At 33.8% G+C, this 25992-nt stretch overlaps 2 protein-coding genes across 2 annotated transcripts in view; one reads left to right on the top strand and one right to left on the bottom strand.

Moving 5' to 3' along the window:
• The window catches only part of LOC107028565 (myosin-15), a 49480-nt gene extending 25613 nt beyond the window's left edge, over positions 1-23867 (top strand). Inside the window, 22 exon segments of the mRNA XM_015229675.2 lie at positions 2224-2284; positions 2402-2579; positions 6049-6254; positions 6439-6558; positions 7718-7816; positions 7939-8160; positions 9412-9551; positions 9789-9900; positions 10004-10054; positions 10149-10238; positions 10593-10763; positions 11939-12091; positions 13346-13522; positions 18923-19060; positions 21943-22013; positions 22110-22209; positions 22293-22349; positions 22436-22492; positions 22575-22655; positions 22737-22819; positions 23254-23296; positions 23298-23867. Of these exon segments, the coding sequence (XP_015085161.1) occupies positions 2224-2284; positions 2402-2579; positions 6049-6254; positions 6439-6558; positions 7718-7816; positions 7939-8160; positions 9412-9551; positions 9789-9900; positions 10004-10054; positions 10149-10238; positions 10593-10763; positions 11939-12091; positions 13346-13522; positions 18923-19060; positions 21943-22013; positions 22110-22209; positions 22293-22349; positions 22436-22492; positions 22575-22655; positions 22737-22819; positions 23254-23296; positions 23298-23378 (2491 nt within the window). The 3' untranslated portion in view covers positions 23379-23867.
• Positions 23868-24036: 169 nt separating this feature from the next.
• LOC107027082 lies at positions 24037-25206 on the bottom strand. Its single transcript, XM_015228253.2, has 2 exons — positions 24711-25206; positions 24037-24598 (listed from the first exon to the last, which is right to left on the bottom strand). Exons 1-2 carry the CDS (start codon positions 24977-24979, stop codon positions 24265-24267), a joined length of 603 nt encoding a protein of 200 aa, XP_015083739.1. The 5' UTR covers positions 24980-25206; the 3' UTR covers positions 24037-24264.
• Between the last annotated feature and the right edge of the window lie 786 nt (positions 25207-25992).

Below are 25992 nucleotides of genomic sequence, written 5' to 3'. Positions count from 1 at the left end.
TTGCGATGTCCATCTAATGTAAGGAGGAACTTTTGTGTGGCTTGTTCTTTTTGCTTGGCATAGTTATCAAAGTTATTGTAGTTAACCTGAAAGTTCAGATTTAAATGGGAGCTTGTTTATCAAAAGTAGGATTTCTTATGTCTGAGAAGGATATCATTTTGCAGCTTGCCCTTTTTGGTAGGCATAGTTATCATACACATTGCAGTTGACCTGGCAAAGGGGCGTGAAATAGGGTCAATTATTTTGAATATTGGAGGAAATAATTAACTAGATGAGGGCAAAAAGCAAAAGGTGGAAAACAAGAAATGTAAGTACAAAATATTACTTCATCTAGAAGTTGAACACCATTAAACACAGAACAGTGTATGAAATTTTTAGGATAGAAGTTTCATGTGTTGAATTTTATGAAAAGACATGAAAGTGCTCAGTATCAAATATTCTTGCATTGCTGATTTACAAGCAGTACAATAAACATTTGATATAGCTTTTACATTGGTAATGTGCTGTTATGGATCATATGAAATATGAGAGGGAAGCTGAACCTTTTTGAGTTTGGTTTATCTTTCGTATTGCTGTATCCCGTCCAAAAATGAAGAAAAAACATACTTGCTCAGGTACAAAATGGAAGTAGGTAGCTGATAATGCTCGGATAAATATGTCAGTGGCTCACTCAGCATTTTGTGTGAAGCTTGTTTTAAACATAGTGCATGTGTTCCTATCCTTTTTTGCCGGATGACTACGTAGGTATTGAGCGTATCTAGGTATAGGCCTTTATGTTACTGGCTCGATCCCCTACTCTACAGAACATTAGCTGCTTCTGTTATGAACTTGTGTTTGTTCCACAATCCTTGTGCAGTGAAACAATTGAAATCTTTCTGCTTTCCAGGTTAACTATTTTGACTAGCTTGGACCAATTTTTTTATGATTAGTACTCCCTTTGTCTAAACTCGTCGTTTTTTAATATCCTAAAATATGTGATACCACTTACTTATAATGTTATTCTTTACGAGTTTCGTATGTTTCTGGAAGATTCAAATTCATATAACTAGTAAAAATAAACTTTTGATGTAATGTTTTACCTATTAAGCTATCTTCTCAAGTTATGTTAAACAAAAAGTTTAAATTGTCAGTTTCCCTTCAACGAGTGACTGATAAAAGGACCTCTTATATAACCTTTGCTGTTTATTTTCTCTGCCACGACTTGCATAAAATTAATAGCTAAAACTCTAAGTTGAGTCAAACACTAATGAGATGGATAAACTAATTTGTTATAGACTAAGAATCCATATATGCATTAATAGTAACTTAATCAAAAAATGACTTCCCAGAAAGTGTTACCAATCATCTATACACCTTAGAATTTCATGTGAGCTCGTAAACCAAGCAACAAATATATAGTGAAATTTGGTTTTATGTTTGGGCAATCTTCTAACATTGGCTTGGTAGTCACTTTAATATTTGTCACTTACTAAGAGCATTTTACTGGCTGAACTGGATAGTGTTATGCTCTCCCTTAGTTCATCAAGATTGAAGCTTGCAATAGTTGGTGTTTAGTTATTTAGTTATCTGGTTTTCTATTCGAAAATAAAGGGTGTTGTCACCTTCAACGTAGGACAGAAAGGACCCTGTTTGGATTCTTTTTAAGGCTGGTATGAAGCATGAAAGTAGATTTGATTGATAGTAACTAGGTCAACATAAAATTTCTTAAGAATAATGTGGGATGATAAGATTAAGCTTATTAACATCTGTTGGTGCAGCATATGGCTACTCAACTTTGTTCAGCTGTTGTATGTCCATAGACCATAAATGATCAATATATAGCTGATTTTGCCATCTGTATTATATCAATATCTTGAAATTTCCCTTTTTGGTAATGAGATATGGCTGTCGTCCTTCGGGTTTATATTGTGAAGTACCCCCTATTCCATATTCAGTTCTTTCTGGCAGATGTTTTGGTGTGATAGCCTCTATTTTCAAAGATCTATACAGGTGACATTATATATTTGTCCTAATCAATGCCGTTAAAAGAAGGAAATACTTGGGCTAAGTTGTTTTTTAAAAGTAAATCTAAAGTTAAAGAGGCACAAGAATGTCAGCTGAATGTCTTAGTAACAATATCCTTCATTATAAACAACAATCTTGTTTTGGTCCCCTCCTGCACTGTATGCCAATTTTTAATCTTATCAAACTTCGTTTGATCTTTAGCTTTTTTCTGTGGTCCAGTAATGATGAAAAAACCATCACAGAGAAAATACTGCAGAAACTCAAGCTTGGGAATTATCAGGTTGCTGTATAAGCTTTAGCACAAACTTTCAAAGTTTGATGCTGTAGCAGTTGAATTTAAGTTTGTTATTTTCTGCTGTGAGTTTATGAAGTAATGTCATGGTTTTCATTTCTGCAGTTGGGTAAAACAAAGGTATTCCTTCGGGCTGGCCAGATTGGTATTTTAGACTCACGAAGAGCTGAGATTTTGGACTTATCTGCAAAGCAAATACAAAGTCGGCTACGGACATTTCTTGCGCGCAGGGACTTCATCTCAAATCGAATGGCTGCAATTCATCTACAGTCTTGCTGCAGAGGTCTGTTCTCTCAGTATAAAGTCTTACCACAAAATTATACTTTGTCCAGAATAGTGCATAGCTGTCTGATTTCCATAATAGAAATTTGCGTGCCTACTACTGCTGCAAGAATTTGCTTTACTTGTGTGCTTCTGCTCATATCTGTAGATCAGAAAGGAATGATGTTACTGTTAACCTATTCCTAGTTTGAACTTGCTATTTTTGATTGAATGAGATAACATTTCTTTTATATGAAGACCTTATGTGAAGGTGTTTGACTAGGCATAGAGTTTAAGAAATAAATGAAGACTTCTGAAATTGATTGTCTTGAATAAACCATAAATATTTGTGTGTCTAACTGGCATCTCATTAAGGGTAAAATATAATTTTAAAGTTAATTGTTATTAATATACAGAAGTGTCAATTCTTTCTTAGACCGACCAAAAAGAGCGTCACATAAATTGGGACGGAGGAAGTATATTGTTAATTTCTAGTCTAGTAAAGTTGTAATTTTGGTCTTCCCTTATCCACTTCTTTTTGGTTCTTTTTTTCTGGGGCAGCAAAAGTCTGTTTAGAGGTAATCTTTGATGTATTTTTGGTTCTATATTATGAGTCTTGATAGTCATCTAGTTTAGTTTGGCATGTACCTTAGGCTTTACCACCTCTTAGGATTCTCATAACTTTTTGGTTTAACTCTTTTGTTAATGGGATCATTATATAAGAAAACTCGGTGTATACTGTGAACATTTTGCTTGATGCTAGTATCTGGAATTCTAGGAGGACATTCAAATCTCTGTTTTGTTCTTGCAAAAATTTAATTTGGTTGCAAAACTTTTCTTGTTCTCTTGATTTCCTACATTTGTTAGACAAACTGTTTTTTGGCAAAATCATGCCAAAAATGCAAATGTAATTGGAATCAGCAAAGGAGAGTAGTCTTTCTAGGTGATATAATTAGTCTGCAGAGGTCCTTTCTCTCAGTATAATATCTCTCAGACAGATTTCTGGATTCCATCTCCCAATATTCTACAGTTTGTTTAGTTGGAAACTGATGGTGTCCTGATGATCATACTGTAAAGTGAAGCCACATGCAGCCAAAAGGGCTGAGTCTTTTTCTAGTCAACCTGATTTGTTTTTCTGCCTGCCTTTTGAAGTGAAATTTAGTCGTATTGTAGCTTGAGTTTGGGCATCATTTACTAGTCACAACCTGATTTGTTTCTCCACGCTTGTTCATTGTCCTGTTTAAGGAGAACACAGGCAACAATTAATATCATATTTCCTCCTGGATAAAGATGAAGTGACGTGCTCTGATATTGTTAATTGAAAGCAACTTTATGAAAAAACAGAAAAGGGTCAAATATGCCCTTACACTATGTGAAACTGGAAAAAAATGCTCTCAGTTAATAGATTGGTCTAGAAATGCCCTTGTTGTCAACAGTTTGGTCCAAAATGTCCCTGTTGCTACTTAAGGGGTTAAAAAGGACCTTTTTCCAAATAAATATTTTGTTTTCTAAAGAATATGATTAGGAATAGAATATGTTTTAAAAGAAAAAAATACTAATATCTTTATGGGAAACTTGTATATATACTACAAATAAAAAATATTTACCATTTATAGCAATAACATTTTTTTTTCACTTTATCACTTTTGATACATATATAATACACTTTTAATTCATATTACAAAAACTCAATTTATTATTCACATATAATATAAGTTTTATTGATGGCTAATGCATTTATCACACATTTTAGTACACTTATAATACAATGTGTCAACTTTTTATGAAACAAGCATAATATATTTATCGGAAAAGGGTCTAAAATACCCTTGAAGTATTGAAAATGGTACAAAATTACCCTTCATCCACCTATTGGCTCCAAAATGCCCTTTTCATCCACCTATTGGCTCCAAAATACCCTTGTCATCCACCTTTGAGTTCAAAATTGACCACTTATTTAATGATTTTAAATTTAAACTATTTAAATATTTTTAAAATACTTGATGTTCAACTATTGGTTATAATTTAATTTATTTGTATTATTTATAAACCAACCCACTACCCACCCATTACTAACTAAACCCCACCCAATTAATAATTCAACTATAATATCAAAATCGTCATAAACACTACTAAAACACGATGAAATTATAGATTAATGAAAATTACATTCAAAATTATTCGAGTCCGAATGAAGCCCCAATCGAATTTATGTTGAGCCGCTTATTTAGGAGGACACTTTCAATTTGATTCTCTTTCAATATTGAATTAGAAATTTATGATTAAACGTAAAGAAGTAATACATCCCGAATTAAAATTCATGCACTTTTTTAAAATATAATTTTATAAATATTTATGATTTTATTTTAAGACTTTTAATATATTATTTTGAAAAAAAGTTACCTATGAAGTAACATCACAAAATTGAGACGTAAGAATACTTAAGATGAACATAGTTAGACTTTTAAGTTTATCGATAATTTTTATTTAGACACTTGAATGTATGATAATTTACTTCTATAGATATTTTCGTCTGAAATTTTTTAAAACACTCAATTGGCAGTAGCTTTTCTATTGTTGCATTAATAATGTGAGTGATTTATTAATCTGGAGGGTTTAATTAGTAATGGATGGGTAATGGATTGATTTATAAATTATACTAATAAGTTAAATTATAACAAATAGTTGAGCGCCACATATTTTAAAAAATATTTAAATAGTTTAAATATAAAACCGTTAAATAAGTGGTCAATTTTGAACCAAAAAGTGGATGACAAGGGTATTTTGGACCAAATAGGTGGGTGGGAAGGGTATTTTAAAGCCAATAGGTGGATGGAGGGTAATTTTGTACCATTTCCAATACTTTGAGGGTATTTTAGACCCTTTTCCGTATATTTATTTTAGAAATAGTTATAATACATATATATTGCATACTTGATTCGCTTTTAATACATATTGCAGATTTAACATAGTATTGCTATAAATGATAATAAATATAAAGTATCGCTAAAATCAGTAATTATTTATTAAAACACATTCATTCAAGTAATTTTTCCTATCTTTATCAGGAAAATAATATTTTTGACCCATTAAGTAACAATAGAGGCATTTGTGGACCAAACTATTAACTCGTCGGGCATTATTGTTCAATTTCACATAGTTTAAGGGCAGTTTTGACCCTTTTCCGTAAAAAAATAAAATAGATTGTCATGATTTTTCTTCAGATCGTGTCTTTATTGTAATTGTTGGTCTACTATATATTTTTTTCTAGTAATTCGCTCTGAGAAAACTATACATCCTACTTATCAAATCTGAAAAAAGAGATAAATCTCCAGACTGGTTCCAACAGTGTGTGATTTGACGTGTGTATTTTTTATTTGCTTATAGTTGTATGTTTTATGTGTTTTAATGCTAATGTCAGGTAGCTTTTCCTGTCTTTTATTTGGAATAAGCACTAAATGAGGCTTGAAAACATTTCCTTCTTTTTGCAGGTTATATTGCTCGTAATATATATACTGCACTGCGGGAAGCATCGTCTGTGATTGTAATCCAAAAATACGTGCGACAGTGGATCATGAGGAATGCTTATCAGCAACTTTATGCTTCTGCACTGCTGATACAGTCTTGCACTCGTGGTTTTGCTGCTCGACAGAAGTTCTTACATAGGAAGGAGAATAAGGCTGCTACTATCATTCAGGTGAGTATATGCCTTTGCCACCTGATATGTCTTATACATTCATAAATTTGTGCTTTAAAATTCAAACTAGCACTATTTAGAGGGATACAGTTGTGTATTTGTCCCCTCACCAAAAGAAAAGGAAAAAAACAAAAATAGAAATTGTTCTAAGATAATGCTTGATATTCTTTCTGCTACTGCATAGGCACATTGGAGAATGTGCAAGATTCGCTCTGCTTTTCGTCATCGTCATTCCAATATTATTGCAATTCAATGTCTTTGGAGGCGAAAAATGGCGACAAGGGAGTTCAGAAGGCTCAAAAAGGTGAGAAGGATAGTACTTCTGTTTTTAATGTCTAGCTTCGTGTGTACCAACAAATCTCTGCTTGAAATATCTCCATTTGATGGAGATATCCTCATTTACAAGGACAAAAATGTGATAAAAGTGGCTAGTAAGCATGTAAAATGTTGTAAGCTGGATGGTCAATGTTTTCATGGAATTAATTAACGTTTTAGTTGATTGCATGCTGCTTTTGGTCAAAAGAAGCTTATGATTGCATCTGCTGAGGATGCAATGTTGTAACACGAAGACATGACAATGTTAGCCTGCCACTACTGGTGACCATGTCAATTGGTCAGTCTGTTTTTATTCAAAAGAAGCTTATTATTGCATCTGCTGAAAATGCAATGCTGTAATACGAAGAATTGACAACGATTAGCCTTCTGCTTTTAGTGATCATGCCAATTAGTCTATTCATGAAATTTAAGTCCAGAGTAATTTTACCCAACTTTGTGCTAGTATAAGGCATTAGAAAAATGCCAGAATATGTCTAGCCATAGCCTTCTAGGACACAAATTTCGAGTGATTTAGATGTTAGCTACAAAGTTCTGTGAGTAAGATGAGTGATAAACAGTTGACTTTAGCAGTCAAGTGAGAAATGATGTCATCTGTTGCCTTTTCTGTATGAGTCAGGTTGTCAGACTGTTCATTTAAAAGGACTGCCATGTTAGGGTTGTTGTTTTCTTTGTCGGATCATCTTTATTTTGCTGCATAATTTTCTGCTTATAACATAAACTACATCGATGCTAAAACTATGCTTCCCATGAAAACACATATACACTTTTCCACAAGGATATTTCAATTTGCATCTTATTTTTGCTTACAGTAACTTTAGGATATTGATGCTCTTTCTTTTACTGTTGCTTGAGATTCTATATGTTTCTCTTGCCCCATCAGAAAAGAGACACAAGAACTAATGTTACAGAGATATGTAAGCAAATTCCTTTTATATACTTTAGTTGAATATAGCCAATACAGGATCTTCTCAATATTGATTCAATCCTGTGGGTTTGCTATCCTTATAGATAATAATAAAGCTGAAGTTCCAAGTTTCTGTGATGAAGTTCCATTCCCCCAAGTTTCATGTAGTTCAGATGTTATTTTTATTGAAAAGTTTGACACTTATATTTTTCCCCTTGTACAGGAAGCTAACGAAGCTGGTGCTCTCCGTCTAGCAAAAACCAAGCTTGAAAGGCAGTTGGAGGATCTTACTTGGAGGTTGCAATTAGAAAAAAAATTACGGGTACTGTTCCAGTGATTAACTTATATGTAAATGATTTATCGCTTCAGTAGTGATTTTTTTATCAAATTCACCATATATTGCTCGCTAATGGAATGAAATATTGTTTGAACATTGTGATGCAGCTATCAAATGAGGAGGCTAAATCAGTGGAAATTTCAAAACTTAACAAGACTGTAGAATCTTTAATCCTCGAGTTAGATGCAGCGAAGCTGGCTGCAGTCAATGAGGTCAATAAGAATGCTGTGCTCCAGAGACAACTGGAATTATACATGAAGGAAAAAGCTGCTTTGGAAAGAGAAACTTTCTTCGTGACCGAGTTGAGAAATGAAAATATATTTCTGAAGGTCATATCACTGTGATTTTCTGTATCTGTTTGCATCCAACTCTGATTAGACTCATTTTTGAAATTGATGATTGATGCCCTTTTGTAAATTTAGTTCTAGATGTTGAGAGCATCTTTTAAGCACCCCTCTTTCTTGAACTTCATAAAGCATCTTGACCTAATAGTCTCACAGTCACTCTCTAGAATGGGAAGTGTAAAGATATGACACCTAGGCTTAACTCAACCCCAAAAGCTAGCTCATGAGGGGAGGTTTGTTCAAGTCCATATAAGGAGACCAAATTCCCATCCCTTTACCCATGTGGGACTTCTTAACACTCCCCCGCACAGCCAGATCTCAACTGGATCGTGAACACTTTTAAATGGGTGCCCAATATCGGTGAACAACAAATTGGGATGGGCAAATATATGAAACCTGAGCCTAATTCAACCCCAAAAGCTATAACAATAATTACAACATAGTACAAGCAATTTCCATGTAGGTCTAACTGATTTCAAGTATCACCAAACATATACAATTCATAATTTTTTATCCTTTCTCAACCTGAAGAATCTGAATTAAGTATAAGATACGATATTGATACAATGTTAATAATTGAACCAGTTCTAAGGTGAACAGTTTGGAGGACGAACAGAGATTTGAGCTGGAATTGGGCGACCCATACCTGTACCTCCACAGCGCAATGCATGATGTGTGGACTAGGATTTAGGCACATGCCATAGGTTCGAACCTTGCAGTAGACAAAAGCTTAGCATATAAGTGGAGAATGGTGTAGTAACAGGCCAATTATCCAGCAAGTTTCAAACCATGTGACATAGGCCGTGAGGATTTCTTTGTTATCAAGAAAAAATATTTGCATTTGTTCTTTCTTCACAGTTATTTTCTCTGGGGCAGGGGTACTTGGATTTGGGTGGGTGGATGCTTTTAGGGTTTCTATGGCCACGAGTAATTTTTCTTTAATTACTAGTAGATCAGATAATCATATGTTTCCTGATTAGTTGACATTTGGCATTATTTATACACTACCTTCACTAGACCCCTCTTGTGGGAGTACACCGGGTATGTTTTTGTTGATTGATTAAATAAGTTCACAAAATACTGCTTCTAGACTACTTGCCTGTTTTGGTATACTATGACTTTAAAGGTTTAAATACTTGGTTTTTCTTTAGAGCAGAAAGGATGCTCTTTAACAATTTGAAGCTTATAAGAAGGCCCAAAGACTTGATGTTGATACTTATTTTGGTGGCTTTGCAGAGTTCTTTGAGCGCCTTGGAGGAGAAGAACTCTGCATTGGAGCATGAGCTAATAAAGGGTAAAGAAGAGTCTACTGACACAATTGCCAAGTTGAGAGCAGTTGAAGAGACATGTTCACAACTCCAACAGAACTTAAAAAGGTAATTTTAGATATATCAAAGAGGAGTTGTTTGGCAATCTGATCACATAGTTAGTCTTCTGCCTCTTTTTACTGGTAAAACTTTATACATATTTTAGGAAATAAAACGATATCTGTTTAAGTTTTAGGAATGTAGATTTTCAGTCTCTATTTACATCCATTTCTTGCGGTGCTACCATATACATTTTACTGGCTGATTTCCAGTTGTTTAAAAACTTGTGCATCTTTTCTATGTTAGTATGGAGGAGAAGCTCTCAAATTCAGAGGATGAAAATCTTATCCTCCGACAGAAAGCACTGAGTGCAACTCCGAGAAGCAATCGTCCAGGTTTTGCCAAGTCTTTTAGCGATGTAAGCTGTAATTTCTTAAATTGCAATGTATAATCCATGGTGGATAATTCTTCCTCGCTTCCCGTTCCTCTAGATCTAATAAACTTTTGTCCCCTTTGTGCAGAAATTCTCTGGTGCACTCGCTCTACCCTCTGCTGATCGTAAAACTTCATTTGTATGTATCTTTTTTTTTTTTTGCTGTGTTAGCTTAAGAACATAGTTCTATTTTTATGTTCCTTGATCTCTAACACACTTATTTTGTTTGTTAGGAATCTCCCACCCCAACAAAAATGATAGCGCCTCTTGCTCAAGGATTTTCTGATTCACGTAGAGCTAAGTTGACCAGTGAAAGGCAGCAGGTTGCTTTCCATATCCAACTAGTGATGATTGATATTCTTATTTGCTATGATTGCTTGCTTATCACTGTTGGGGAGGTGTGTGCAAAGTGTCAGAAATCAGGAACATGAGTGATGAAGGATACTAACATTGGGGTAGTAGACGAGGATTATAGAGGATGAAATCTCATTACTTTCCTTCAAGTTCTAAACAACACAAATAAAAGAATGAATTTCCCTTGTGAGGGAACAGTGATGAGTCCCCTTGTGTTACTTATCATCCACCTGCAACTGTAGTTTTGGTGGATAACTAGTGCAAAAGGTTTAAGTAATGGTGGTTCTAGTGTATGCTGCTTTAAAATGAAGTCTCTCTTGCAGGAGAACTGTGAAATTCTTTCAAGGTGTATCAAGGAGAATTTGGGATTTAAAGATGGAAAGCCAGTTGCTGCTTGTGTCATCTATAGGTGCCTTATTCATTGGCATGCCTTTGAGTCAGAGAGGACTGCTATATTTGACTTTATCATTGCCGAAATCAATGAAGTTCTGAAGGTAATCTATGTAATGTCCTTGGTTGTAAAGGATGTCTGGATTTTAAACTCTTCTTGGTCTTTGTCGAACTCCTTGATTCTTTCATTATTTAGTTCTTAGCTAGGTTTTGCGCAAGTGCATTTTGCAGATTATCGAAGATACATGATTAAATTATATACCATTTGTTTGTTTTGCTCTTGTAGTTGCCATCTTATGAGTAAATTCCTACACCAACTTGTATTTCTTTGGATATTATCTTTGATTTGTCCAAGTTTTGATAAGCCATGGTGCAATCTTGAGCAATTGAGTGCTAAATAACCAGTGACTTGATGTGTTTGTCATATTTGACTGCTGCGAGGTTAAGCAACATATGTGGAACTTCTTGAAGGCCTACCAAGAAGTTGGAGTGTTGGAGTTACAGTCCTAGTCCCATATCCATTGTGTTGCAGACCTAAAATAGACAAAAGTGTTCCTTAAAATCGTGAGCTTTTAAAAGAGGTGGTTCATATACTTTAAAAGGTCCTGCATTAGGCTCTTGGCTGTTTACCAACAAAATTTAATATGCTTGGACCTTGAAAACAAATGGGCCCCACAAATTAATGTGCTTCATCTCTTAATATTTTAAATTTTTAGATGAAGTGGTCTACACAATCTATTTTGTTATGGTAAACCACCCCTGTACCCCACCTATGAGCCCAACAATTGTTCTTTCCCTGGTTTGCTACCTGTGTGACTCAAACTCTCATGTTTAGAGATTAAGGTCCTTACGCAAGGCTATACATCCCTTATCAGTGGAGGTTAAGTGATTAACCAGATACACAAACTTTTCATAACTTTTTGCACATGTGGCCTATGATTACTACAATGATATCCAACTGCATATCATGGTTGGCTTGCTAACCTAGTTTCACCTAGCTAATTATTGAACCAAATTTGTTCATCGGATAATTCTTACCATAATATGTAGCTAAACATCCAGGTGGCTTCCTAACCTAGTGTATAATCACCTTGCTAACTATTACACTAAATGTGCTCATTGAACAAATGACAGCTTTATTCTAAATGAGTGCATAGTTTTTTCCTTTTGAATTTATTGCAATTCTCAAAGAGATGGTAACTAGTGCTAGACTAGCTAATGTCTAAGTATCATTCATCTTTAACCAGGTTTTCTTCTTTCTATTTTCTTGGGGTGTCAGGTTGGAGATGAGGACGTCACTTTGCCATATTGGTTATCTAATGCATCTGCACTTCTCTGCCTTTTGCAAAGAAATTTGAGGGCTAATGGCTTCTTCAGTACGTCTTCTCAGCGTTCTGGAGGTGGTTCTGCACTAAATGGGAGGGTTGCCCAAGTAAGTTGTGTAGCTATAGAGGTCATAAATTACAAATCCTGGTATTTGTAATGGCATAACCATGTTCCGTTGTTATTAGTTATTACTAACAAACAATAATATTTGATCATGATAGTAGTTGAGTCTTTTGATAAAGTAGTAAGGTAAATTAACATACACCCCTCTATTTTTAACTATTATATTTTATATTGTTTCTTTATTAACTTGCATTTTAAGAAAATTATGAAATTTTGTTAAGTACTCGTAAAAATTGGAGCCGAAGGGGTTAGCCTCGCTGCAAAGATCTCTGAGGGCTTGTGCCTTTGCTCATAAGTTTGAGCCTTGTGCCAAGCGAACTAACTCCAGTATTTAAGTGGAGAAGAGTAGAAAGTAGAGCATATCGTCCTCGAGTTTCGAAGGCTGATTCGCCCAAAGGGTTGGCTTCGGATGGATTTCTCAGTCATAAAAAAATGGATGATTTAACAATATTGCAAGCCACACAGCAGTTGGTGTATTCTTTTTTGATAACCAAGAAATCCTCAAGGATCAGTGGTGCACAATTTGGAACTCGATGGATAATGGGGTTGCCACTTTACCCTCATCCGCTTAACATGCCAAGCTTTTTTCTCATTTGAACCTGTGTGCACCAAAAGCACACATCACATGATGCACTCTTACTACTTGAGCAAATCCCTGGGGTCATGGTTGGAGTACCTTTTTATCAGCCTAGTGTTATTCCAGCCTGTATAGATCTCATCAGTTTCACGTCTTCTTGCCCACAACTCTATGCTATAACTTCTTGGATGGCATATTCTTCTTCTCTGGTTGGAAAAGACTATATCAATGTGGCCAACCAATCAAGTGTCGTTGTCTATGGCCTCAGTACTTGATTTTTGTTCCTCTTTAACAAGTCTTCCTTTAAGTCCACCTTGATCTACTCATTCTTTTCCCCTTTACTCTTGGGGGTCCCTGAAGAAGGGAGAAGGTTACTGTGCATTCATTTGAAACTATATGTTGTTTCTGGGGTTATCATGGTTGATGTAATTACATCTATAGTTAATGGGTGTCAGAAAAGTTTAAAACAGACTGAACTGAGTTACCCGCCAAGTATGTGTACATATAGTTATGCATGGTGTATATATTTGTCAGTCAATGGATTGTGCTTTATCCTTATCGAACCAGGAATGTCGTTGTCTCTTTTGCATTTATCATCATTTAAATTGCTGGATAATGATAGAAGACTTAAACGAGTTTTTGTATTTTCGCACTCTTCAGAGTTTAAAGTCGCCCTTGAAATTTATTGGATTGGAGGATGGAATGTCACATATGGAAGCAAGATATCCAGCTTTACTGTTTAAACAACAACTAACTGCATGCGTGGAGAAGATATTTGGTCTGATTCGTGATAATTTGAAAAAGGAAATATCCCCATTGCTGGGTCTCTGCATTCAGGTGTGCTTTTCCTGCTTCTAAATAGTTTTCTATGCATGTGCATGTCATCAAATTCAGCTGTTGAACACTGTCTTTCAGTACTTAATGCCTTTTATAGAACTCATTACACAAGTCAGCTTTGGTTTTTGTTGAAATCTACTGATTCTGCAATCACTAGTTAATTAGGTCATGAGAAGACCTGCCTACCTACCTACTACTTTAATTCCTTGTTTTTTGGGGTTAATTAAGAGGTAAGTAGTGATAATGAGTAAGAGACACCCCTGTATTCAAACTAACCTTTTTGTAACTATGCATCTTCTTGAAGCCTTCTTATTAATGATATTAACTTACTTCAAAAGAATAATAGGAATATAGTATAGATAAGTAAATTATAATCTATTGAAATAAGGAAGTAGTTGAAGTGAAAGGTTAGGCCACTATTCTACTAGGTGGGGGCACGAGGCGAGGCGTTTTATGCATCACGGGGTGAGGTGTAAGCCCCGAGCCATGAGACGTAAGTCCTATGGATCTACGGGGCGTATATATCATGTATCATCAATTTTATAATTTTATTACTTAGAAAATAAAAAAAAGTAGAATTTTCAATAATTTTGAAATAAATTTAAATGAATGACCAATAATATAGATTTTTTTTTTACAATTATTATTTGGGAAAGGAACAACACAAAAAATGATAATATCGAGATAATCTTTTTTTTTATGACAAGAGAAACCCTCAACAACTACCCTTTGAGAGCGCACAGGGTAAAGTCCCCGCTCCTATGTAATAGCTCGCAAACCACATAGGAGAGGTAACTTGCACTAGGCAAGCCTGGTGTGACGAGCTCGACCTATAAATTCCTTGCTTTCGCTGGCAAGGGGTTTCGAACTTGAGACCTCCAACATGGAATTCCAAAACTCAAACCACTGGACCAACCCAAAGGGTATAATATCAAGTGTTATCAAAGGCGAAAAGCGCAAAAAAGCTCTAAGGTCCATGAGGGCTTTAAGTACAAAGCGCAAATAAAGTGTGGGCTTTAATGAAAAAAGGCTAAGGGAGAAAAAAATACAAATATATATGTTTAGTCAAAAACTAATAATTATAAACGTGAATGACAAATATATGTCTAAAGAAATTGAAAAAAAATTATGATAAAGTGAAATATCAGTTATTTAGTGTCACTTCTTCATAAGAGGCTCATTGGCAAGAACACGTTTGCCTTAGAACCTTAATGACGACGCTGAAGCGCACGTAAAGCGAGGCAAAGCGCTCAACACGTTTTGAGCCTCGCTTCAGTGCTTAAACACGCCTTTGATAACACTGGATTAATATCGAGATAATCTTTAAAATGAAATCATCGTCTACCTCCAAATCTACTGGTCCTTCTCAATTCTAACCCTCAACTAATATTTCCTTCCCACCCCTATTAATTTTTGCAGTGATTATTGCTTATATATTTTAAAGAAGGAGAAGGATGAAAAGTGTTAGTGTAATGATTAAAAAATGGATAAATTTTTCTTAGGAAAATAGTGCTTTGAAATTTCTATCCTATCAATTTCAAGCATAATTATCTTTTTTTTTTTTTATGGTAGTATCATCTTTTAGGAGAGCTTTGTTCTATATTCATATAGACAAAATTAGTGCAACCTAAAAACATGATAGCATAAAATATTAATATCATTACACCTACGATAAGAAATATATGATTTATAGCAAAAATACTTTTAAAATAATTGAATCAAAATTAACATCGGGGGCGTATGTTTTTACGCACGAGGCTTATGCTTTTATGCACTAAGCTTACGCCTCAAGTTCTAGAGCGTTACGCGCCTTTAATTTGCACCTCAGAGCTATTTTGATACGCCTGCCTCGAAACGTGCCCCATTAAAGCCTTTGATTACATGGGTTTGACAAAAAAGTTGGTGTTCCATTTTGGTCTATCTTAGAAAGAATGTCACCTTTCTTTGACTGAAAAGCTCTTTAACTTGAAACTTTTCATTTTATCCTTAGTGACATACACTTTAGTCATAGAAATGTCATATCTCGATCATGAACACAAGTGCCAATGCCACTTGTGGTAAGTGCCAAACGTCTTTCCATTTTTCTAAAACTCCGTGTTTAGTTAAATATTGCCATACAAAATGAAATTTAAGGAGTAAATGGACTTGTAGGAGGAAGTTAATTTAGGTTGCTTGGAGTTATTAAATAAGTTAACATCTCATTGTGGAAGAATATCATTATTTGTAGGACGTGGGTAAATAATGATGAAGGGAGAATGAGTCCTTTATCAGATAAAGTTATTCTTTCTTGTTTTCCTCTTTTTGGATTGTTATTTTGATTGAAGGTACTTCAAAGGGATGGGTAGACCTAAAATAATATGTAGAAATTGAAGGCTTAATACATTGACAGTCCCTTAAACTTGTTAGTAAATTTCATTTTGACACTCGAACTGTTGTTTGTTTCATGAGTGCTTGAACACATGATAAAGTGTTCTATTTGACTCTTCCGATTCATATTTTGAATTTTTTCTTGCGTGTGTTCTCAAATGTTTACTAGGTAGTTGAGCTTATCATATAAAATATGTCGTCTCATTTAATTATACGCATCAGGGTGAATTGCAATATGCCTAAGATTTTACAACTTATTGAGATTAATACATATTAAAAGGAGGTGACATATTCTAAGTGGTTCACTTACCTACATAAGGAGCCCTTGAGAATATGCGTAAAAGTGTTTCCTAAGTGTGTAATAGGAATACTTTATCATATTCAGGTGCTCAATTGGAACAAGTTGTAATTCGAGCGTCTAAATGAAATTTACTGACAAATTTAAGGGGTTGTCAATGTATTAAGCCAAAACTGCATATCCTTGGATGAATACACATTCAATTAAGCGGCATGAGACAAGAAAAACAAAGGGTCCATATAGGTTAAACCAACTACGTCTTGTTACATTGTATTCTTCATGCTTTGATGGTTTGTTCAGGGTATAATGGGTGATGTCATGTATAATGAAAACGTGTTGCATAGATGGATCGCTAGAAGGAAGAGAAGAGGCATGTCATGAGACTATACTCCATTAGCCATCTCATAGGTATTATGAAATGAGAGAAATAAGCTTTTAAAGGATTTAAAAAAGTGATTTTGTACATTTGAGGAATAACCTCTTATCTTTAGTTATTCTTCGGTGTGCATGTTAAAATCGTGTCCGTATTGGAGATTGGGTGACATTTGTATAGTACCATATTATTGTGTAGGTTCTCTACTTTTTGGTATGCGGTTTGTATACGAGAGCACTTTTCCTACACTAATAAAATTATTTACCTTGTTAAAAAAGGGTGATATCTTGATACCAACTAGTTGAGATTAAGGCTTAGTTGTGTATTATTATGACACTTAGGGGTCGTTTGGTACAAAGACGAATAACGCATGGATTAGTGATGCAGAAATTAACAATACAGGGATTAGTAATGTAGGGTTTATTTTAATCAAGAGTTCGGTTTATTGTTTCCCATCTCATCTTATGATTGGATTAAAACTCTATAAAAAGATTCTTTTTGATTATACCCTTGAATTATTATGTAATTGGGTCAAGATAGATAGTTGCTAGACAATATTATTTTTTATGGTCTTCTAACTAGCTAAGAAGAACAATTTTGTTGTCATGTTTGCTATTTTTTCATTTGAATTATTTGAGGATAAGTATATTGTCATCTGAATATATTGGTCACTCACAAAATGACAATTTTCAGTTTTTATAAAAAATAAACCATCTACTTTTAAAAAGAAAGACGGTAAACAATAGTAAGATTGAATAAACCATCTACATTTACACATAAAAATTGTAAGTTGTAGTTTTAATATGTATGCAATTGTTCAAAATACAAATAATTAGAAAACCATGTATATATCATAAACTTAATGTGGTGATATATTTGCCTTTTATATTAGTAAACAACTCACATTTCAAATATTGTATTTGATTTATTTAGTAACAAAGAACACTCTCTAATTAGTCTGTAAGCTAATTTATTTAAATAAATTTACTAGTACAATATAAAACATAAAATCAAGAAAATAAATAAAATGATTTGAGGGATATTTTTGTCTTTACATAAACTTATCCCATGGTATTAAATCCTATATATTACTAATACCTCCAAATGGAAGGTATTAGTAATACATCCCATAATCCTCCATCTAGGATGTATACCTAATCCATATATTAGTTATTCCAACTAAACATTGTACCAAATAATACCATACATAAGTATGGTGTATTAGTAATGCTTGCATTAGTTGTCTTGAGATTATTTCTTATGTAGTGGTTGATTTGGTGTATTAAAAAGAGAACACATAAAATCCCCCTAAACTTGCCAGCAAAACTTACTTTAACCCTTAAAACTATAGGGGCATTTAAATACCCCCTTAACATTTTTCAAGGGATTTAAACACCCCCTAAGGGATGACGTGGCAGAGAGTGAGTGTATGCATGAAAAAAGAAAAAAAAAGCTGAATCTTTTTGAAGTCCTATACATGGCCTTTTTTATTGGTCAATATATAATTTATATTTTAAATAGTTTTTCTTGATATATTAACTCTCTAAAAATATGTAATTTTTTTAGAAAATATTACTTCGATGGGTGCCTTTTAACAAATAATTACGGATCTTAGCGATACTTTTTTTTATTACCATTTATAGCAGTACCATGTTAAATTTGCAATATGTATTAAAAGTAAATTAAGTATGTAATATATATGTATTATAACTGTTTTCAAAAATATATTATGCTTGTTCGGTAAGAAGTTGACACATTGTATTAAAATGTGTAATAAATGTATAATCCATCAATAGAACTTGTATTATATATGAATAATAAATTGATTTTTGTAATATGAATTAAAAGTACATTATAAATATATTAAAAGTGATCAAGTGAAAAAAATGTTATTGTTATAAATGGTAAATATATTTGATTTATAGTATATTTATGTAAGTTTCTCTTGCATAAGAAAGTTGATAAAAAAAACTATAGATTCTATATGTGAAATATTTGAATAGATCTAGAAATCAAAATGGGTCACTCAAAATTCAAGAAAGTTTACATAATAATAATAATTTTTATTATTATTATTGAAAAGAAGTGTGTAAATGGACGTAGAGAGTGCGAACTTGATATAGAGTCATTGTCAATCCCAACAAACTTGTTTGGGGTGAAGATGATTTTCACTGATACTTGATTGGCCTTTAGTATATGGGTAACTGTTGAATTTATAAGTAGGCATTTGCTACTAAATTGTGACTAAACGTTGATGGTTTCATGTTCTTCCTGTAGTTAAGCATGATATTTGCATCTCCTGATAAGCTACCCTTTTCACCGCTGCAAGTTTAATTTTTCATATTTGTGATCACGTGTGAAGGCACCAAAAATCCAGCGGGTGCATGGAGGGAAATCAACGAGATCACCTGGTGGTATTCCTCAGCAGGCACCAAGCAGTCAATGGGATAGCATCATCAAGTTCCTGGATTCTTTCTTGAGTCGCTTACGCGGAAATCATGTATGCATATAATTCTCATCGTCTTGGCTGTATGTTTCTGTCCGTCTTCATTTGAGGTTGCATTGACGAAGAATTTCTTTGATGCAATTTTCATATGCAGAGTTTGTTGTTGCATTTTAATGGTGCAAACTTCTTTCTGTTGTCATTACATTTATGTTGTTTACTGTTAACTAGCCTAGAATAAACTACTTATACTTATTTCTATTGCAACATCTGTTTTTTTCCCTCAAGTGTTTATTTTTTATTTTTTTTTTAAGATGACTATTTTGGTTATGAATAATGACAAAGGAGAGATAGCCTAGTGGAAGGGGTCCTCAACCTCAAACATGAAGTTCGTGATTCAAGTTTTGGGCGGCTTTGGGGTTTGTCATATCTTGGAAAAAAATCGGGTCCTGAATAGTCTGGTTAGTTGGAGGCTTAAGTTTGTGATTTTCATTATTGTGGTTGTTCCAAGTGTAGGCTAGTGGTTAGTTTTTGGCTTTTAAGATTGTGGATGTGTAAAATGGAGCCCATTAAACGTTTATGTGTACTCTTCATTTGCAATGTGAGTTCTCTATTATGTGGGCACAAAAGTTAAGATGCTAGTTGTATTTTGTTCTTTCTAAATAGAAATCCAAAACTAAGGATTTCTTTTTTTTTTGGAAAATTAGAACTTTCTAGCACAGCATGTCTTTAAGAATTGTGAGAAATATAGGAAAAGAATATTATTGAATTGTTGTTGTGTCTACATTATTACACGATACCCTATTTATAGACCATAGAATACAATCCTTTATCAAGTAGGACACTATTTAGTATTCCTATTCCTATTCTAATTGGATTATATAAACATATTCCTATTCTAATAGGATTGTATAAACCTATTCCTATTCTAATAGAATTGTATAAACCTATTCCTATTTCAATAGGATTGTATAAACCTATTCCTATTCTAACAAGAATGATGATTAAAATAGAAGGCTATAAGAGTTAGTTTCCCTGTGAATAATTTTAACAAGTATGACACTCTAGTTGTGGGTCAAATGGGGTATGTACTACTCCCTTCGTCACAAGTTATAGTGTAGCGCAGTCTGCTGTTTTGAAACTTGTGCTATAAAATAAGTCATAGATGTTTGTGTGGCTATAGATCATTTCATCAAGGGTGATTTTAAAGTTAAATTGTTACTAAATATAGAAATGTAAAGGAAAATGAGTCATTTAAGTTGGGACAAATGGGGTAGTAAAATATTCCATTTTGGGAAATGCTATTTTGGTAGTGTCTGAAAAAGAGTGACAAACTCATTTCCATTCGGTCATAGGTTGATCCAAAGAACGAGAGTCAACTTACAACATTAAGTTTGCTGTTCCTCAGTAGCTCAGTTGTAGCGCAGTCTGCTGTTTTTTTGGTTTTTTTTGAGCAAGGTAAAGTTGTAGAGCAGTCTGCTGTTAACTGTCAGATGCATTAGTAGGAATCATCTGGTATGGTACGATTTGAAAAATATATATTATGCTTCACCAAGGACGTGCGACACAATTGGACTTCTGTAAAAAGAAGAAGATGATGCAGGGCATGGGATGTACCCTCATTAGCTCTCATGTTGGATTCTTTCAGAGATGAATAAGAGCTTTTCAAATGGTGGAAAATGACTTTGTATATATGTGGAATAACTTACAGTTTTTTATTTAGTGTTGGTCCGTCCACACACTTCCTGTTCTTGTAGATGATTGGGCTCTTTCATTGGAAACCACAATTTTTGTGTAGCTTCTCTACTTGTTTTGTACTACTAGTATATGATACGTTGTCCCACAACAATAAAATTATTGTTTATTCCAAAATTTTACTCTGCTCCAAATGTTAATGGTGAGATTTCAGAGTCTAAAATGCTGTTGACAACTCAGCAATGAGGAAATCCGTAAGTTTCTTTTTGTCCTTTTTTCCCCTGGATGTCAACAACTTTATCCCCAAACCTCTACACAAGAGGCGATTTCCACTGTGGTGCTTCCTTGGTGTTGGAGGAGGAGGGTCTTTTTCACTTAGTTATTTCTCCCTTCTCATGAGGATATTCATATGGTTCTCCACAGGACTAGATTGTTGGCTAAATAAAGTTGCCAGTTAACTTATCAAATTGAGAGGGTAGATCCTTGTGTAAAATGCCATTCTGCAAATGCCATGTTTCACATGTATCGTAGTATCAGATATCTGTGGTCAGGTTATTTAGTTAGCAATGTGTGCATGCTGCTTCTGATCTTTATCTCAGTGTTTCATGAGGATACACAATGATCACTTTTAGTGATTTATTAGTTTGCATGTGCATATGCCTAATTTCGGCTTGCCTCAGGTCTATATCAGTGCTGCCTGAGGATTTCTGATCACCTTAATGATGAATCAGTTACTCCTTTTTCTGTCTCGAAAAAAAAATCAGTTACTCCTTTTTCATTTTTCCTTTTCTTCTATTTTATCAGCTTAATAGCCTCCAAAACATCCTATGAGAGGTGATATTTAATTTTGTCAGTGTTGCTTTGAAAAAGCCCATGTTATGTTTTTTTTTGTAACTGAGAAATCTCCAAGAACCTGTGCCCATGGTTCAAAACTCGGTGGATAAGGGACCACCTCTATCTTTCTCCACTTACATACCAGGCTTTTGGCTGCGGTTGAACCTGTGAGACATGCCTAACCCACACATGACAAGGTGCACTCTTATCACTAGACCAAAGACCTAGAGGCAAGCTTGTATTATGTTCTTATGACACTTGCACATACATAATTGATAATGAACTACAAAACATTAGTGTGGTGATAGGAGGATGTCTTCTTTTTCTAGTTTCTTCCTTGTTACTTCAAACTTCTAATTTTTCTTCTCTTATCGATTCATGGTATATGAACTGTATTCATGAATTTCCAGGTGCCTTCATTTTTCATCCGCAAGCTGACTACCCAAGTTTTCTCCTTCATCAATATATCGCTTTTTAACAGGTATTATGATCTTACAAATGTCTTTTTTTCTTAATTCTTGTCCTTTCTCTTGTGTGAAAATAAAGCTTACGATTCTTTGGTCTTAAAATCTGTCAGTCTTTTACTCCGACGAGAGTGTTGCACATTTTCAAATGGAGAATATGTGAAGTCTGGTTTGGCAGAACTAGAAAAATGGATAGTCAATGCGAAAGAAGAGGTATTAAGAAAGACAGTTTTTTCTCCTGTGTTCTCCAATTTAGATGTTGAACTGAGAAAGAACTACATGGGTGCTGAGTGTAGTTTGCAGGTACATCTTGGCATGAACTAAACTATATCAGACAAGCTGTTGGATTTCTGGTAGAAGCCATATCCTTGCTTAATAGCTCTTTGATATCTGAAAGTCTTACTGTGAGCTATAAGTTTTATTCGCTGTGACTATCTAGGTAATACATCAAAAGAGGAAGAAATCTTTGGAAGAGATAAGACAGGACCTTTGCCCGGTAAGAAATAAACCCCAAAATGTCATTGAGATGTCAATCTTCTTTGCTGACTGAATATCCTTAAATTCGTCATCTTGGACAGGCATTGACAACCAGACAAATTTATCGAATTAGTACCATGTATTGGGATGACAAGTATGGAACTCAAAGTGTGTCAAATGAAGTATGTGTTCTGATGCATTTCTCCCAAGTCTGTTTTCTCGGTATGTTTTTGTTCATAGGCATATGACTGTATATTCTGTAGGTTGTCGCACAGATGAGGGAGATTTTAAACAAGGATTCTCAGAATCTAACATCTAACTCATTTTTGTTGGATGATGATCTGAGGTAAAAGCTTGCTGTACTTCTATCCCAGCATTTGTTCCGTTTGTATTTGTCTAAATATCTAGTTATACTGTCAAGGTTAAATACTAGATTGTCGTACTGTTCAGTGCTGTTGGTATCCTTGAGATATAGCAATAAATGATTTCTTTTCTATATGGCAGCTTGTCCCAATTTCATAAATGCTTGAAAATATTTAGTTTAGCATACTAAATATTCAAAGCATTGCATAGTAATCAGATTACAGCCCCATCAATTCCGCAAATTCCGTTTTGTTGACATTGATCAAACATTTTTTCTTATTTAATGAGTCCGTAAGGTGCAGATTTCATATCAGTTGCTTGGTGTATGGAGAATTCATTTCCTGGCTTCCTTCAGTAATTATTTCTTGCTGCTTACTGTTACCTATTTTCTAAAACAATATGTCGTGCTGCTTGCAGTATTCCGTTTTTAACAGAAGACATATATATGGCACTTCCGGGATTTAGATCCTTCACTTATGGAGCTGCCAAAGTTCCTATCTGAATATCCATCAGCATTGCTTATGATACAGCACACAAAGTAAACTTTTTATGTGCGTGTTTGGAATATTCTTGTCTTGTACAACTCCAGTCTCCACTCGCAATGTGCAACATCTACCTATTCTTGTCTGGGGAAAACTGCGTCTCAAGATGGCTAACTGATTCCCAGCAATGCAGGTCAAGTTGTCCCCCCAAAAAAAAAATCCCTTCAGTTTGTTTACACGGCAGTCTAGATCTAGAGTAGAATATGTACAGCACTAGGCGTAGGTTACTGGAAAGGCTTCCTTAGTTTTTTGGGAATGCCGGCTCTGTTGAGCTCTGTATATTTGTCATGTTGGTTACTTCATTGTTGCATGCTTCCCCCATCTTAGAAGTTTTGAAGGCACTTGCCCTGTTAGAAATGTAGTCCCATCTCCTTTAGCTCATTTTAACCATCTCTATTTCATATACTAATTGTAGGCTTGATGATATAATTAATGTGAATACCCCTTTTAATGTGGAAACTTATCGAAAATCTTTCATGTTGTAGCAAATATTCAAACCTGTTTCTGACATCCATCCAAGAATCTTTCAATTCAATTTTGCTGAAATTTGAAGTGTTGACAAATTTCAAGATTAATGATTTTAGTTAGATGTTTGATCATCTATTGTCATGCATTTATTTCGTGGAACATAATATGGTTGCTAATCTCTAGATTCTGCTTTTAAAAGAAGAAAACTATCTTTGGTTTTTATTTTTTTGCTGACTTGTTAACATTGGCAGTACATGTTAGTGAAAACAACATTCATAGCCTCTAGATGGGTTAACTAGTTGAGAGGCTGTAAGCATACCTAGTCACAAAAAAAGAATGTGTTGATACATTGCTAAAAGGACAAAACAAGAATGCTTTTTGCTAAATGAAGAGAAGAACAAGTTATTCATCAAAATGCTCAATTAGTTGGTTTCTTTTCAGCTTGTTGTAATGTAGTAGGGGTTGCAGTAACAGAAACAAATTGTAAATCAGCCAAGGAAAATGATCTCCAACTTGTTGAGTTGTCACAAAGACCAGAATTCATAGCCAATATGCCAATATGTTTCTTCTTTGAGATGCCAGTGTGGTTCTTCTTGTTAGGTAAACGACATGCCAATATGTTTCTCCTTTTCTTGTTGATATAGGAAGCATTTTCTGGCTTTGCTAATTCTTTCACAGAAGATGAAGTTGAAGCTTCTCTTAAACTTGTGAATGATTTTGACTTTCCATTATAGAATCTTGACATACCCTTTCTGCAAACAGGATAAACAATTCAATTCATGCCTACACAAAAATATAACATATCCAATGAAATTAAGTCAGGATAGGACAAAATATACGCGGAATTCAAAAGAAAAAAAATACCTAATTGGTAAAACTTGGTGTAGAGGTTGGATGGAAGAGAAAGGACTCTCAACTTCTTGAGGATCATCATCCATTGATTCTTCATGTGATATAGTATCACTATTTTCTCCAATAGATGATGAAGAACTACAAGTGCATGCCTTCTCCTCATTAATAAACACTTGTTTATTACCACCAAAAAATGCCTCTTGTGGATTACATGATAATGCATCCATAAATCCACATGAACCTTCAACTTCCCTTTTATCCATAATCATACTTACAGACATTTTTATTGTTATTTTCCCTTATGCTTGCAATCAAAATTAAAATTCAAAACCAAGAAATGGTGTTTCAAAGAAAAGGCTAGAAAGAAAAACAAATCTTCACCATAGGAGAATTCTTGGATCTTGGAAACAACAAGGAGATATAAGATGATGAGTTATCATTATCATTATATAAAATGATGAAAAGATAAAACAAAATAATTAAGTAACAGAAGATTGAGTTGAATAATGGGGTATGGATTTATATTTTATACATAAAAAGAAAGGGTAGGTCTTATCTTGAATCCTAATCCACTGGTTGTCCTTTGTTAGAAAAAGAAATAAAATTAATTTGAAATCCATAATTAATGGTAGCCACTAAGCAATGTCATTATGACATGTAAATTCATTGGTTAATCCAAAGCAGGATATGAATCTAGTCAGCTTTACAGCTATTTATTTTTAAGGATAAACCTAATCCCTATAGTTTATATCTCAACCAATTATTTCTTTACCATTTTAACTGAAGTTTTGACTTTTTGTTCAAAGAAATATTTGTGCAAATTAACTTACGTTAAAGACAACAAGTAAATATCAATTCATATTACTCACTTAGTTTATTTTTAATTATCATAATTTTTTTATAGAGTAAACTATTAAAACTAACATTTAATGATATATTTTTTCACTATATTGATGTGCAAAAAATTGTATTTGGTAGTATTTTTCATTTAGTTTTTGAATATCTATTTATTTTAGAATATCAAATTAATATAATCTAATTTAACTTTGAAAATTAGTCAAATTAACTTCAAAATAAATGGTAAGTACAGTAAAACCTCTATAAATTAATATATGTGGGATCATAAAATTTTATTATTTTATAGAGATATTATCTAATTGATAAGTTAATTGGTTTGAATTTTAATGAAAGTTAATTTGATTATAGCAAAATTATTGTATCTTACTAATTTATGTAATATATTTATTGATTTCACATAAAAAATTAAAAATAAGGTACAATGAATATATAAAAA

This window comes from Solanum pennellii, chromosome 8 (assembly GCF_001406875.1).
Source record: "Solanum pennellii chromosome 8, SPENNV200".
Classification (NCBI taxonomy): domain Eukaryota; kingdom Viridiplantae; phylum Streptophyta; class Magnoliopsida; order Solanales; family Solanaceae; genus Solanum; species Solanum pennellii.
The sequence above is the reverse complement of the archived record's forward strand: the minus strand, read 5'-3'. Positions and strand labels throughout refer to the sequence as shown.